General features: G+C 41.2%; 1 protein-coding gene across 2 annotated transcripts; it reads left to right on the top strand.

Annotated features, from left to right (window-relative positions):
* The first annotated feature begins 376 nt into the window (after window positions 1-376).
* bmp4 (bone morphogenetic protein 4) lies at window positions 377-9,084 on the top strand. Of its 2 annotated transcripts, XM_079261813.1 has the most exons (4): window positions 377-623; window positions 4,560-4,682; window positions 5,339-5,700; window positions 8,133-9,084. In XM_079261813.1, the coding sequence occupies exons 3-4, from the start codon at window positions 5,346-5,348 to the stop codon at window positions 8,984-8,986; spliced, it is 1,209 nt and encodes a 402-aa protein (XP_079117939.1). In that variant the 5' UTR covers window positions 377-623; window positions 4,560-4,682; window positions 5,339-5,345; the 3' UTR covers window positions 8,987-9,084. The 2 variants fall into 2 exon arrangements, with proteins under 2 accessions (XP_079117939.1, XP_079117940.1); XM_079261814.1 differs by lacking the exons at window positions 377-623; window positions 4,560-4,682 and having other exon boundaries at window positions 5,294-5,700.
* The last annotated feature ends 4,929 nt before the right edge of the window (window positions 9,085-14,013 follow it).

Below are 14,013 nucleotides of genomic sequence, written 5' to 3'. Positions count from 1 at the left end.
GAGTAATCATTCGGGCTAAATTTCACACAGAAAAATGCATATTCGTGTGTGTGTGTGTGTGTGTGAAATGTAGTCACTATCAGGGAATCGACTTTTATGAGGCCTAATTCTCGTATGAGACATTTTCACAAACTAATAAAAAAAAAAAAAAAAAAAAAAAAAAAAATGCTAGAGAAATTCGAGAGCTGTCTTTCTTTATAGTGGAGGAGGAGAGAAGGGGGGTTATCCAAGGTGTTTGAGACAGTTCAGGGAGGTGGGGGTCGGTGACGGACGGAGGAGGAGGAGGCGGGGAGGGAAAATTGGGCGGACACATAAAAACTACAATGGGCCACAGATGCTGGATCATTTGGAAAGCCTGGCCGTCCAGCGCACTGCGCGACCGTACCGACTGCTCTAGAGGCAAACAGGAGAGAGACCCCGCTGCAGAGCCAGAGAACCGGCCCCACATTGACTTTTTCCCCCCCGGAATGAAGGTGACCAAAGGATTAATGAGCCACGAAGGGACAAAACTTCTCTTTTAAGGCTCATTTCAGTGTTTTGTCGGGGTTAACGCCTGGACTGCTTTACATCTCCGATTTTTTTTTTTTAATTTGAAATCGAGGATACCTGTACTTCCACTGATGGTAAGCGCACATCAGCCAACACCTTTCACGCCAACAATAGATTCTGTTTTTAGGAAACTTAATGTTTTGACTCATACAGGAGGGACTAACTGATGGTTAGCCTTAAGTGTTTTGGGTCCGTAGTGTTTCCTTGCGTTTGGACGACTTTTCAGAGGGTTTGAACAATATTCCCGACAGAAAAGGACAGCCGACGTGGAAATAATAAATAAATAAATGAATATCACAGTCTGCCTTACATATTGAGAAAGACAGATTAACCGAAATATCTGCTAAATTGCGATGTAACAGGTTAAAGCTTGGTGCGTTTGTATGTGCCTGTGTGTGTGTGTGTGTGTCTGAGACTTGTGCAATGACAAACCAAGATAGTGAGGTCATTTCCAAACAGAATGCCCGAATTCCCTGCGTCTCCATTCCTTCGGGATAACTAAACTATGTGTGGACTATCATAAAGATTTGGAACTTTTCCCCCCGAAGTTTAACACCGATGTCGCCACAAATAAACACCTGCGTCTGCTTCCTGACGCGCAGGTATGCGTAATGTGCACGCTGGGACTGACATAAATCTTTTGTTTTCCACGAAAGACAATAGATGTAAAAAAAAAAATAAAATAAAATAAAATAAAAATTACATTATTTAGCCCCTGTTAAATTAAAACTTAGACATAAACTTTTGGCATTAATGCGTAAGTGTGTCAGTCCGTGGAACACGTCTCTGCTCATTTGTGTGACGATATCTGTTAAATCATAAACAATGTTTATGATTTGCATATTATGTTCAGGTTTTTAACTACAGAGGGGAGATTGAATGAGGATCAATGTCTTAGAAATGTTTAAACCTATTTCTAAAAAGTGATTTCAAGTGAAATTGTGCCATTTAAACTGCAGAGGGGAGACAGAAAAAATACGCGGCCTGCGGGCGCACGTCGTCCTTGGCACACAATTTGCACTGGAACTCAAATTTCAATGCAGTGGTGCAGAAACAACCTTGCAAGAGTTTGCGCTGAATATTTTGATGTTTTGGTAGCCATGTGTAAATATTGCTTATTTCTTCCTGACAAGTAAAGTTTTTCTTTCTTTTTTTCCATTTTTTTTTTCACATGTAAGGAAACGCTGACCCAGGTGCTGACTTGTTAATTGCTGCTCAACTTTAAGTTTGTAACCCTGGAGATTTAATTTGCTTTAGAAATTCAAAATGCTCTTACCATTGCCAAAAGTTTGTGTATGTGCGTGTGTGTGCGCATGTGTGTTCATTTGGCACAATAGAATATTAATAATAAAATAAAATAAAAAAAAACAGGAATAAACTCAGAAAAGCTCATAGCTCATCATTTGCATCTGAAAAATACTATAAAGTCAACAAAACTGTTAACCTGTCTACAATGATCTGATGGAGGGGATATTTTACATTTATTTGAGTAAAAGAAAAACGTTTCTAAATTTTTTTGTTTGTTTGTTTTCTTTGTTTGGTTATTGAATTTTTTCAAGATTTATGTTCAACCTCAAGTATTATTTAAACCCCTTTAGGTTTATAGGACACTGTCAAATTATTACCAGGCAACATTACAAGCAATATAATAAGTTTGTTTGGAATAAAAAATAACTAATGGTAATTTTTTTTTTTTGTTTGTTTCTTAAACTACTGGAGTTCATTGCAAGAGCTGGACAGTATTTTAGGAGCCCACTAAAGTGATATTACAAAGAGTTGTAAATAACACTAGCTGCATGTTTTGCCATGAACATAAATGTGTTGTAAATAACTAATATGATCAAATCAGGCCATAGATCTGTTCCTGTGGTAACCTGCTCCCTCCTGTCCCTCATTCCCATCTTCCCTCCCACCATCACTGTCAAATTCCTCAGGAAACACATCTGAAGAGCCATGTGCATAGTCTGATCACATTATCTCTGGTCAGAGAGAGACAGGAGGGGGTGGGGGTGTTTGAGCAAAGCCAAGGGCAGTTGACTGCTACGGCCTAATTGCACCCTTGTCTGTATTTGTCGTTGCAAAAACTATTTTTGTCTGTTGCTCAGTTGTGACTCTTCCTAAAATGTTTTACAGTCCCGTAGTGAGGTTTTGTTTTTACGGAGGAGGCGGATTCATGGAACAGAAAATCGAAATATGAACATTTGCAAACTCCAAATCTTGTGCCTTTTTGTAAAATCTCCCTTGTGAAAACAAAGCAGCAACATGAACACGGTGACTTTTTCCACAGCTCAAAGTTACTCCCTGTCTGCTTTACATCTTCTTTCATCATCATCACACCACTTTGAGTGTCTGTCTGCTTTTGCCTGCAGCTTTGTCAGTGGCTGGTTACAGTTACAAGATGTTCTGTATGGTCAGTGTTTTTGAGCGCTATGAATCCCTGTAATCATGGGAGAGGCCCTCTCTGTACAATGAGCGTTTGTTGTCAGAGATGTGCACGCACAGACTCACACACTCGTTCACACACATACACATTTATCCCCACACCCCATGGGTAATAGAGATGATCATGTTCTGAACCCTCCTCTCTCTCTTTGCCACAGTTCTCACGAATATGCAAGTGGTGGCACACAGTCATGAGCGCGTAAAGGCGCGCACGCTGACCCGCCACACCGTTTAGCTAACGCGCACCCATGATGCACCTCGGCTTTTTTCACACATCGGATCCAGTGTCATGACCGAGGAAGGGGGGGGGTCAGACTGAGGTCAAAGTCTAATGCTGTTAGGAAAGAGATCCTTGATTGCATGTACAGCGAGCCGTGCAGGGGTTGTGATAATCACCCAGATACTAAGCCAGGCTTGTGCACACACACAAATTGTGCATGACACACACATTACCTCCACTGTTTCTGGTATTTGTATATTCTCTTTAATGCCCGGGTGCTCTGAGGTAAAACCAGCTCCAAACGATGACCAGTACATCGCTCTCCAGCTGCCACATCTGCTCCATGCTGCTGTTGTTGTGGTCACACAGAAACTCAGTCAATCTATTAGTGTGATTCAGCAGCATTTAACATTTTAAATGATGTGTAAAAACCGAACCATTAGGGCCACATGATTGTGCTTATTAAAGCCTTACTGTGTTTTCTTCTTCTTTCTTTTTACGTGGAAAGGGGTAATTTTAAGATTTTATTTGGAGAAGCTGCTCCATATTTATTTAAACAGTCTTGTGGAGCACATTCCAATAAAATATTCTTGGTGTTGTGGTTTCATCAAATTAGGGAGCAAAGCTTACCATATATATATATATATATATATATATATATATATATATATATATATATATATATATATATATATATATATATATATATACACATATACACAACGGTGCTGCATGTAAGACTGTCCCACTGATGACAGGGAAGTGCAGAGGGCCTGTCATCAGTGTCACCATAGCTTGTGTGAGCCCTCAAACAAACTGCTGCAGGAGACGAGGCACTTTTTAGATGGTCTCAAATAAGTGATTTCAGCTATTAAAGGGATAAAGTTGCATAAGTTAACGGAGAAATGTGCTTTTTATACAGGCAGCTTTGCGCTGTTCAATTTATACTTTATTTAATTTACTGTTTAAATTTTTACTGTAGCAAAAATACAAGAATAAGTTACAGGTTTTTTTTTTTATATACAAATGAAATGAATAAAATGTGTCTTCTGTCTGATGTGAGTGTTATGCATTGGTGATTTGCTGTCTGTTGTGGCACATACCTCCTTACATTCCAGTTACAGCAAATAGCTAGCTTACCCACGAGCCAAAATGATAAGCCTTAAAGAGACACTGGGTCTCGCTTTTACGCCACATATATACACACACAGGCTCACAAGCTAAGATGCATATACACACATTCTCATGTACTGGTCTTCAAGTAAATACCATGGAACGACCTCAAGTGTTTGCAGCCGCACTCAGTTTATAGTTTCCTCGTGTGTTTTTTTTTAACTGTATCTTTCAGGAACAGGGTCACTCCAACGTTCTCCTGCAGCCTCCCAACACCACCTAACATTTCCTGGAAGAACGTGTCCAAAGCCTGCTCCCAACAAACATGGACTGTTTTCCCATGCTTTATTTTCTGTCGGTAAGTAAGTGGACCACAGCATTTCAATTTGTGGCATGTGACACGTTGTTGCGTCTTGCATTTCTCCCCCCTCTCCTCTGTCCACTGAATAAGTCAGGGTTGGGCACGAGGAAGAGCCTTTTTTTAAAAAAAAAATGTATATCTTTTTCTTTTGAAGTCGCAGATTTGTGGTATGGGCTGTTTGGGCAGACTGTGACAGACAATGGCTCCTTATCAAGTGAAGAATTTGCTCTGACCTCAGCGCTGCCTCTTTTATTTGTCTAATCATAGTGGAGGGGACATGGGGAAGGGGTGGAGTGAGTAGGAATGACCCCTCTGATCACATTCAGAAAGTTGCTTTGTGGGATTATCTGTTTACCTTTGGTAGGATGTTGCAAGAGATAAACGGCAAGTGATCTATCTGATCGGCAACTGCTTTACTGTAAACAAGGCAGACTGCACTATTAAAAATAATTGGTCTGTCCCTTGTGGGAATGTGTTAGAAACGGGTGAGGACGGTGTTTTAGACTTGCTTAATAATGTCTTTTTCAAAACTGTAGAAAAGGAAAGACTTAGCTTGTCGTGCTTGTCTCTTTTCTCATGTCCTCCCACCCCTCTGTTCCACTCAGATCTTTCCTAATCTTTTATCTCCCTATTCCATCTGTCGCTCTCACCAGAGACATCATGATTCCTGGTAATCGAATGCTGATGGTCATTTTAATATGCCAAGTCCTGCTGGGAGAGAGCAACCATGCTAGTCTGATACCTGAAGAAGGGAAAAAGAAAGTACCTGGCCTGCAGGGTCGTTCGGCCGCTCAGAGCCATGAACTGTTACGGGACTTTGAGGCCACACTGCTGCATATGTTCGGCCTTAAAAGGCGGCCGCGGCCCAGTCGCGCAGCCGCTGTGCCTCGCTACCTGCTGGACCTCTATCGACTGCAGTCGGGGGAGGCTGAGGAGGTTGGACATGACATTGCTTTTGAGTACCCTGAGAGGTCAGCGAGCCGGGCCAACACTGTGAGGGGCTTCCACCATGAAGGTAAGCCAAATGGCGGGTTGTTAAATCATCATGTTTAGGCAGAAGTGAAAATGCGAAAAAGGAAATGGAGGCAGTATCATCAGGAAAGTAAAGAAAGTGCAAGTTAAGTCCAAGACATTCCATTATTGATGAGGTTGCTCCATCTAATTTTGCTCGAAGTGTCATGAATTACTAGAGTTTTCGAGTTTAAAAAAAATCCTACTGTCTTGCAACATGATTGGAAGTGGGCTCCACCCATCTCACCATTACCAAAGAAGGATGTGGTCACCAAACATTGTCTACAGAGAGGCATAAAATTCTGCAAGACAAGCTCTCAGGAGGCTAATTTGACAAAGCTCTGCGTGTTTGGTTAGTAGCTGAAGGAAAAGCATACCTTCATATTACTGACTTACACTTCTCACCCCACCCAGCAGAGCATGGCTTAAAAAAGCCAAATCTTGGCTTGGAAATGTAGTGTGCTCCTCTTTCATGTCTTCAGTTTTATATGGAGGGCTCTTTAAGAAAGACCTTCCTCACTGTGCAATTATCTTTAATGCTACTCTGCAGCCTTCTAAATAAAGTCTACTGCCAGCAATATGTGTGCCGAGAGAAGACGCTGCAGCTCTGTTGGGAAAACATTCTCAGAATTCGATGTGATAGAAAAGCTGGAACAGTGCAGCAGTTTTTTTTGTGCACAAATGCAGAGTTTTCAGGGTTTTAGAAAGTCCAGTTAGCTAGAATTAACCCTTTAAAGTCCAACCCAGAAACGATGGGAATAAAGTCAAATTTATTTATTATGAGCCCTTAACTTGGCCTTTTGACAATGTGACAAAAAATGTCACTATCTTTATTTTTCTTCTTTTTTGCTTTTTTTTTGGGGTGGGTAATTTACAATTATCGTGAGATAGGTCAAAATTATTAATATGTATAATAGCATTAGTGTATTAGGGCGGAATACACATATCAGATTGCGTTTAACATGATTTTGATCAAAGCTTTTACCATAAATCGGTGCAAAATGTCTCATAAACTTTGTGTATCACACATGAAACGTTTTGCTTTATGGGGTTAACTCTCTTGATGTTTAACAGAAAGAAACAGAAGAAACAGTTTGACGGCGAAAAATTGATAATGTGGCGTGGTGAACTTTGAAAGCTAGTCGAATGACAGGTCTACAGAACACGTCCAACATCTGCGCTGATAAGGGAGGAATAAGTAAGCGTATCCATTACACTGCTAGTGTCGGAGCACAGCATACAAAGAAATTAGTCAAATGCACTGGAGGAAGAACTCCTACCTGTGATGCAATGTGTACGTGCACACACTGGAGCGTGTGCATAGGTTTTTGCTCCTTCTCCCCCTTTTCTGAGCTATGTTAATAATATGCTTTGAAGCCCTTTTGAGTGGGAGTGCTCGCTTTCATGGAAGCACCATTGTGCGATGGTGTGACTCAGTTGACTGATCTGTCCAAAACACAGGGAGGTATTACAGTCTGCAGCAGATGGACAGTTGGTTGAAGAGAATTGTTTACAGAAAAAAGGCAAACCATTCATCTTGATTTCAGCCAGAAGCATGTTGCTTTTTATTGACTGGGTGTAACGGCAATCATACAATTCAAACGACAAGAGAAAAAGTGTGTGTGGACACGCGAAATTTTGAATAAGCTTATGTTCTGAATACACCGCCTTTCCCACACAATACCGCCTTTCCCATGGGCTTCAGATAAATGAGATTCTACTGTATTGTCTGACTCCTTAATGATTATTCATGATGAAAATGATAAATGTCTTAAGTGAACAGACTGCAGAGCTAATCAAAAACACAGCAGGTTTTAATAATGAGAACCACCTGGGTAAGATTAGGGCCTGGGTGTGAAATAACAGGGGTGGATTGAGCAGGAAAATAGTAGACACAACATTCCTTGCCCCAACAATGGTGATCTTGCCAGAAATCTGCAGACTGTGCGTGGAACAGGGAGCCTCCACTGTGTTTATACTGTAGCTGTGGTACGTTAATCACCACCCTCCTTGTAATGCATGTTTCAGCAAAATGCTCAGAGAAAGGCATCGAGAGAAGGGCAGGATAATCCTTAAAGGTAGATAAGGAAGCGTGGATGATATATATATTTATTTTCCCGACTTACCTAGAGGCCTTGAAAAGTGTGCACATACATTCTTTGGTGTCAATTATGGCTTGTCCGGGGTGAAGAAGTTCGAGGTTAGCACAGATACGGATCATGTAACTGTTTCATAGATTTATCTGATGATGGTGAGGGACCTTGATGGAAAAAAGATGAAAACAGATATCATAACACAAACATTTTTGATATTTTTAATACTTTTATAAGGTGAAGCAACTGAGTGAGGTACTCTTAAACAGACTTGACACACATCTCTCTCTGGAATTGTGCATTTTTGCAAACATCCCATACTTTCCCTCTTGTTCATTTTCAGAGCATATGGAGATGATGCATGAGCTGGATGATGGAGAATCCATGCCTCTCCGCTTCCTGTTCAACCTCAGCAGCATTCCAGAGGATGAGCTCCTGTCTTCTGCAGAACTAAGGCTCTACCGTCATCAGATTGATGAGGCCATCAGTGAAACCCTCTCTGATGACCAGGGGCTTCACCGGATAAACGTATATGAGGTACTGAAACCACCGCGCCCTGGGCAGCTTATCACGCAGCTTCTGGATACGCGGCTCGTGCGCCACAACGCATCGCGCTGGGAGAGCTTTGATGTCAGCCCTGCTGTGCTGCGCTGGACTCGCGAGCGCCTCCCTAATTATGGACTCGCCGTGGAGGTCCTTCACCTCAACAAGACTCCGCGCCACCAGGGCCGACATGTCCGCATCAGCCGTTCACTACACCAAGAACCTGGGGAGGACTGGGAGCAGATACGCCCTCTACTGGTCACTTTTGGCCATGATGGGAAGGGTCACCCGCTGACCCGCCGGACCAAGCGCAGCCCCAAACAACGGGGTCGTAAACGCAACCGTAACTGCCGCCGCCACGCGCTGTATGTGGACTTCAGCGATGTAGGCTGGAATGACTGGATAGTGGCACCTCCTGGCTACCAGGCCTACTACTGCCACGGGGAGTGCCCCTTTCCTCTGGCAGATCATCTGAACTCAACCAACCACGCCATTGTTCAGACACTGGTGAACTCTGTGAATAACAACATTCCCAAGGCCTGCTGTGTCCCAACAGAGCTCAGCGCCATCTCCATGCTCTATTTAGACGAACAAGACAAGGTGGTCCTGAAAAACTACCAGGAAATGGTAGTGGAGGGCTGCGGCTGCCGCTAACTCACAAAAACTTGGACTTTTATTAAGCAACATGGACATTGAGAAAAAAAAGGAAAAAGCAAAAAAAAAAAAAGTCTTTACTCCCAAAAAGTTCACTTGGACCCTTATTTATAACTTTTATGAGGTGTATGTTTGTTTCACTTTTTTGTTTTTTTGACAATATGATCATTTATTTTTAACAAAATATATATATTTATATCTACATATTAAAAATAAATTGAGTCCTTATTTTAAACATAAAAAAGCTGTACAACTTTTCATAATGTACATTAGATTGTATAAGTTTTTTTATTGAGGAAATAGTAAAAACACTTTAAAAAGTAAAGTTTATTTACTGGTAATATTTATTGCTTTCATATTATACACATAAAACATGAATGCTTCTTATAAAACATTCAGTTATTTCACAATATTCATCCTTTGTGTATTTGCAGAAGTTGAGACGCTGCATAAATCTCACACTACACTGTTTCTTTAAGAGGTCAAATGTACACAGGATTTTAAAAAATCTGTTCACACAAACTCAGTTGGATTATCTTACTAAGACCCTGACAACAAAATCAAATTATCCTTAATGCAAAGAATCTGTGACAATGATTTACAACAAGGAATTCTTAAAAATTACTTTTTCAACATGAACTTAGATAATGAAATCAATTGAATTGCATTTTAATTTCATTGTAATTGTGTTCAGATCACTTTTTACTGAAGGAAAGCGACAAGAAGAAAAGATCTTGACATGTTCTGTCTTTCCAAAAATAAAAGAGTGTTTGCTTTATTAGCTGGTCTCACCAACTTTGAATGAATCACGGAAGGATTCGTTCATTTATTGATTTGCGATCCTGAATTTTCTCAGCAGCATAGAATGAATTTTCAGAGCAAAAGCTCCTCCCAAAGTGGTATGTCATACCATAGCTAGCTTGCTTTTAGGTTTGAGGTTTTTATTGTTCTCAAATTGAACTTTTATGTCAATTAGGCTAACGTGGTGGTTGGATACTCACTAATCCAATTGCAGTCGGGTTTGTTGTTCAGCCTGACTGTGTGAGGGTGATTCTATTGTTCCTGACATCCCTACATTGGGGGCATGATTGTGGCTGATGCGTCCTGCCCTCATACAAGGCGGCTGAGTCCTCAGAAGAATCAAAGGTTAGACGCTCTGTCTCCTGCCTTTGTCTTCAGCGGCTCATGCCGGCAGAGCAAAGACGCCTGTCTCCAACCTGTGCCCCATCACACAATAGGCTTCTACATCACTTATTTACAAGCCGACGGCTGGCCCAAATTATATGATAATGTTTAAGGAGAGCGACTCCTTTGAACTGCTGGGGGACGTTGGCTGCGCATTGTCTATCAGAGGGTGCGAGGTACATCATCGTCTCTTGAACCACTGGTCATTATTTGAGTATGAAGGACTGTATGGTAATACAGCATTTTCATGAACTAGTTTTTAGAGCGTACATGTATTTAACATTAAAGACAAAAAAAAAAAAATCGGATTTCTCTCATGTACAATCAGTGTTCTAAAAAAAAAACAAAAAAAAAACTAAATCAGGGATGACATTAGTTACGTTTTGCATAATGAAAAGTCAGACAAGTTTGTTAGTTTTTACTACTGGAGCATGTGCAGACCCTCAGGCTCTCTAATTGCCCCTGGACTTCTCTTTGATGTCTGCATATCAGCATCAGTAAGGGGTGGCTCTGAAACGAGGGGAAGACAGAAGAATTTAATTTTGAAGTGGCTGAAGGCAGAGAAAGAGAGGCTACAGGATGCTGCAAAGTACATGTATGTGTGTGTTTAGGGAAGAAGGGGGTTGTGTGTTTTTTTTTCCAGCACTTTGACAGTGCAATTACAACATTTCAACTCCCCCTAAAGTTGAGATAGCATCAGCTAGTTATGGTAATTGTCTGGCCTGCTCATTATCCCACTACTCTTCACAAAGAGAAGATGCGTGTTTATTAAAAGGCCCAGAGAGGAACATTTATACAAGCTCCACACACCCAGTAAGCCTGCCATTTAGTTTACCACCAGCCTGTTTCCAGTGTAGACTTTGACATTTATGTTTGGTGGAAGAGAAGCTGCCCTCCGCTGCTTATTGCCCTTCTCTCAGAAGCGCCAAATCATTCTTAAGTTCCTACGAACTTAAGGAAATGTAATAATTTGAGTGTGTGTGAGTGCTCTGGGATGCAAATGGGGTGGGGGGAAATTACAGAACAGGTCTTATAAAGAGACTGAGAGCTTTGTCATTCCTATGAGATGTGCCACTCGGTCTCCGGTAAGGACTCGTTCTCACGCAATTACAGGTGAGTCATTATGCAGCAGGTCTATTGACACTACTTGCCTAAGTGACATGGTGAAGTCTTCAAAAAAAAAAAAAAAAAAAAAGCTTTTTGTTTGGACATTCCATCGTAAAGAAAAGCCAAGTGTTTACAGACAGTAAACCTCTTTACAGGAACAAAGGAGGATGAGCTTTACTTGCATTGTTTTAGTGGGAGCTCTCCATACCTCCATGGTGGAAAGGTTCTCTTTACTCCTAGAAGTTTACGAGATGTTAGAAGTCTGAAAGTGCTTGTATTTTTGTGTTGGACCGTCAGACTTTCTGGTAAGTGAGAACTCTCTTGCTATTTCCTTTATCAAGAAAGTATTTGAAATGTGTTTTTAACCATGAAATGTAGGTGCATATGCTTCTGGAAAGCTAAAGAGATGGTGTCTGGCAAAAAAGGGATCAGGCAGTGGAGTGTTTAAAGTTGTGTAATACAGCCAATCATTTTCCCCTCAAGAGTTCATTAGTGGTGTGATGTACTGTAGGACACTGCAGGGCCTGTTGTAGAGTAATAAACTAGCCCATAATAAAATCGATTTAACTTCCTGTGAAAGCTGACAAATGAATGAGAATGAAAAAAATTCAGCTTTGAGTGGAGAAGCATAGTTTGAAATATTTTACAAATGAAAGCTTTATGAGCTCTGAGTCATTTTTTGCATGCCACGTCGCCAGCTGGCTGGGAAATCTTTAGCGAATAACACATCATGTAAGAAAAAAACGCCTTGAATTTTTTTTTTTTTTAATTCAGAATTTAGTCATGCTAAATGACTGCATGATCTCCGGTCCTCGCTCTTCTTTTGTGCACATCCAAAACTCACACATTCAGATGAAATATATGTCCAAAGAGGAGGACAGCAACAAGTCATATGCAAGCTATTTATTTAAACTCTGCTTTTCCCTTTATTTGAACTTTTATTCTTTTGCAACAACGCCGTGCATTCTGTCATAATATTGTCTGCTATTGTTATCATGTCTTATCAAGTTGGAAAACTTCACAAAACTATGCAGAACACGCGGAAAAAATATGTTTAATTCAAAGTCATTTTAGAACCTCATCACTAAAATCTAGATATCTAGATATCCAAAACTAAAACACTTGCTGTTTCTGCAGCTAAATTAAAAGCAAAATAAATGACCAGAGAGGCCTGGACAGAAGTTTTGCAGAGTATCGTGAAAAATGTATTCTTGCAGCCATTCTTCACAGATCCAGATAATGGTTGAAATGCACAAGTTTGTTGGTTACCAAAGATTTGAGTTACTGCAGAGGAGTTCCAAAGAAAACCGTTCAGCTCGGTCCTTGGATCACCCTCAGTAAATGGACCATTGTTTCTGAAAGCACATGTTGCTCTGGAATTTATTTAAGTATTATTTTAAATGCCTTGAACACCACAAAGAAGAATCACCTCCATTTTTTATTAGGATGTAGAAAAGAGCTGGAACTCTATCAGCGATGCTCTCCCCTGCACAAACAAGTGCTTGTGGTCTGCGTGTTAATGTGTCATTCTCTGATGTTCTTTAGTCCCAAACTGGAAAGAATTAGTCCACGCTCTCTTATTCTCTCTTTAATCAGGAGGGGCGATCACGATGATGGCTCATGTCAGTGTTGCTCGAGGTCAGGGCCTCTTGTTTCACTCTCCCACTCATCCTTCCACACATGCATTGAAAAGCACACACACATTTTTTTTTCTTATTTTATTTTTCAGGGTATATCATTTTTACACAAAGACACAGGCGCGCACACACACACAATCAGGTTTGAAACTTTAGACCCTTCTCGCTGTCCATCTGTAGGGGTTATCTGTGTGACACCTTCTCTCACCCTTGTCTGTGACTCATCTCCACTCATCACACACACCTCTGCAATGGCACATGACAACCAGGACGCTCAGTGGTGCATTTAAGGGGATAAGGCTGTCATCGATGGAATACGATGACCTCAGGGTCATCGGCACTGATGCAGTCTGCGTACATTGTAAGCAGCAACAGCTAATAGAAGAGGAAAAGTCTTATGGGTTCAGCTGCAATTGACGCAAAATAAATCAATATTTCTAAGATATTAAAACACCTCAATGGGCTTCATATTCTTCAATTGACACTTGGCTGAGGCTTCACTCAAACCTGAAAAAGTTCTCATCCCAGTTCTGACGGAAAGTGCTGAATTCAGAAGGAACCTCACCTTAATTCCGCTTTTATAGAACAAACTACATTGTGTTTATGTGCCTGTTTGTGTGTGAAGCCTCTCATGCACATTTAAGTACAAGCCCTCGCTCACAAATTTGCAGGTGCTCGCTCGCTTCGTGCTGCTAATGTCTTTGGTGTCTGTCAGTGGGGTTTGAAGAAAACAATGACGCCCGCTCAAAGAAAGCTTAATAACAGCAATTGCAGCCTCTACGATTAGAAAGAGTATCAGATATTTCCATCTTGACAACTGTTCCCAAACAAAGCAAGCAGGAACAGAGGAATCGGGGGGGGGGGGGGTTGAAGAGCGTGATCATGTGTGATTAAAACCCTTCGGAAGTCGTTTTGCTCTTACCCTGCCTCCTCGCCTGGGAAGGGGACCAGAGTGGAAATTTCCACTTGTCAAAGAAACAACCTGCAGGTCTAAAATTTGGTGTCAAGTGCCAGTGTCGCTGTGTGGACGGAATGCTTCTTTTGTGGGCAAGTCTCTGGTGTAATTTCGGGCAGGGCAGGGTGTCCCTGCAGTAGGCC

The sequence above is a fragment of the Telmatherina bonti genome, assembly GCF_933228915.1.
Source record: "Telmatherina bonti genome assembly, chromosome: 22".
Classification (NCBI taxonomy): Eukaryota; Metazoa; Chordata; class Actinopteri; order Atheriniformes; family Telmatherinidae; genus Telmatherina; species Telmatherina bonti.
Note: the sequence above shows the minus strand (reverse complement) of the source record. Positions and strands in the feature narration are given on the sequence as shown.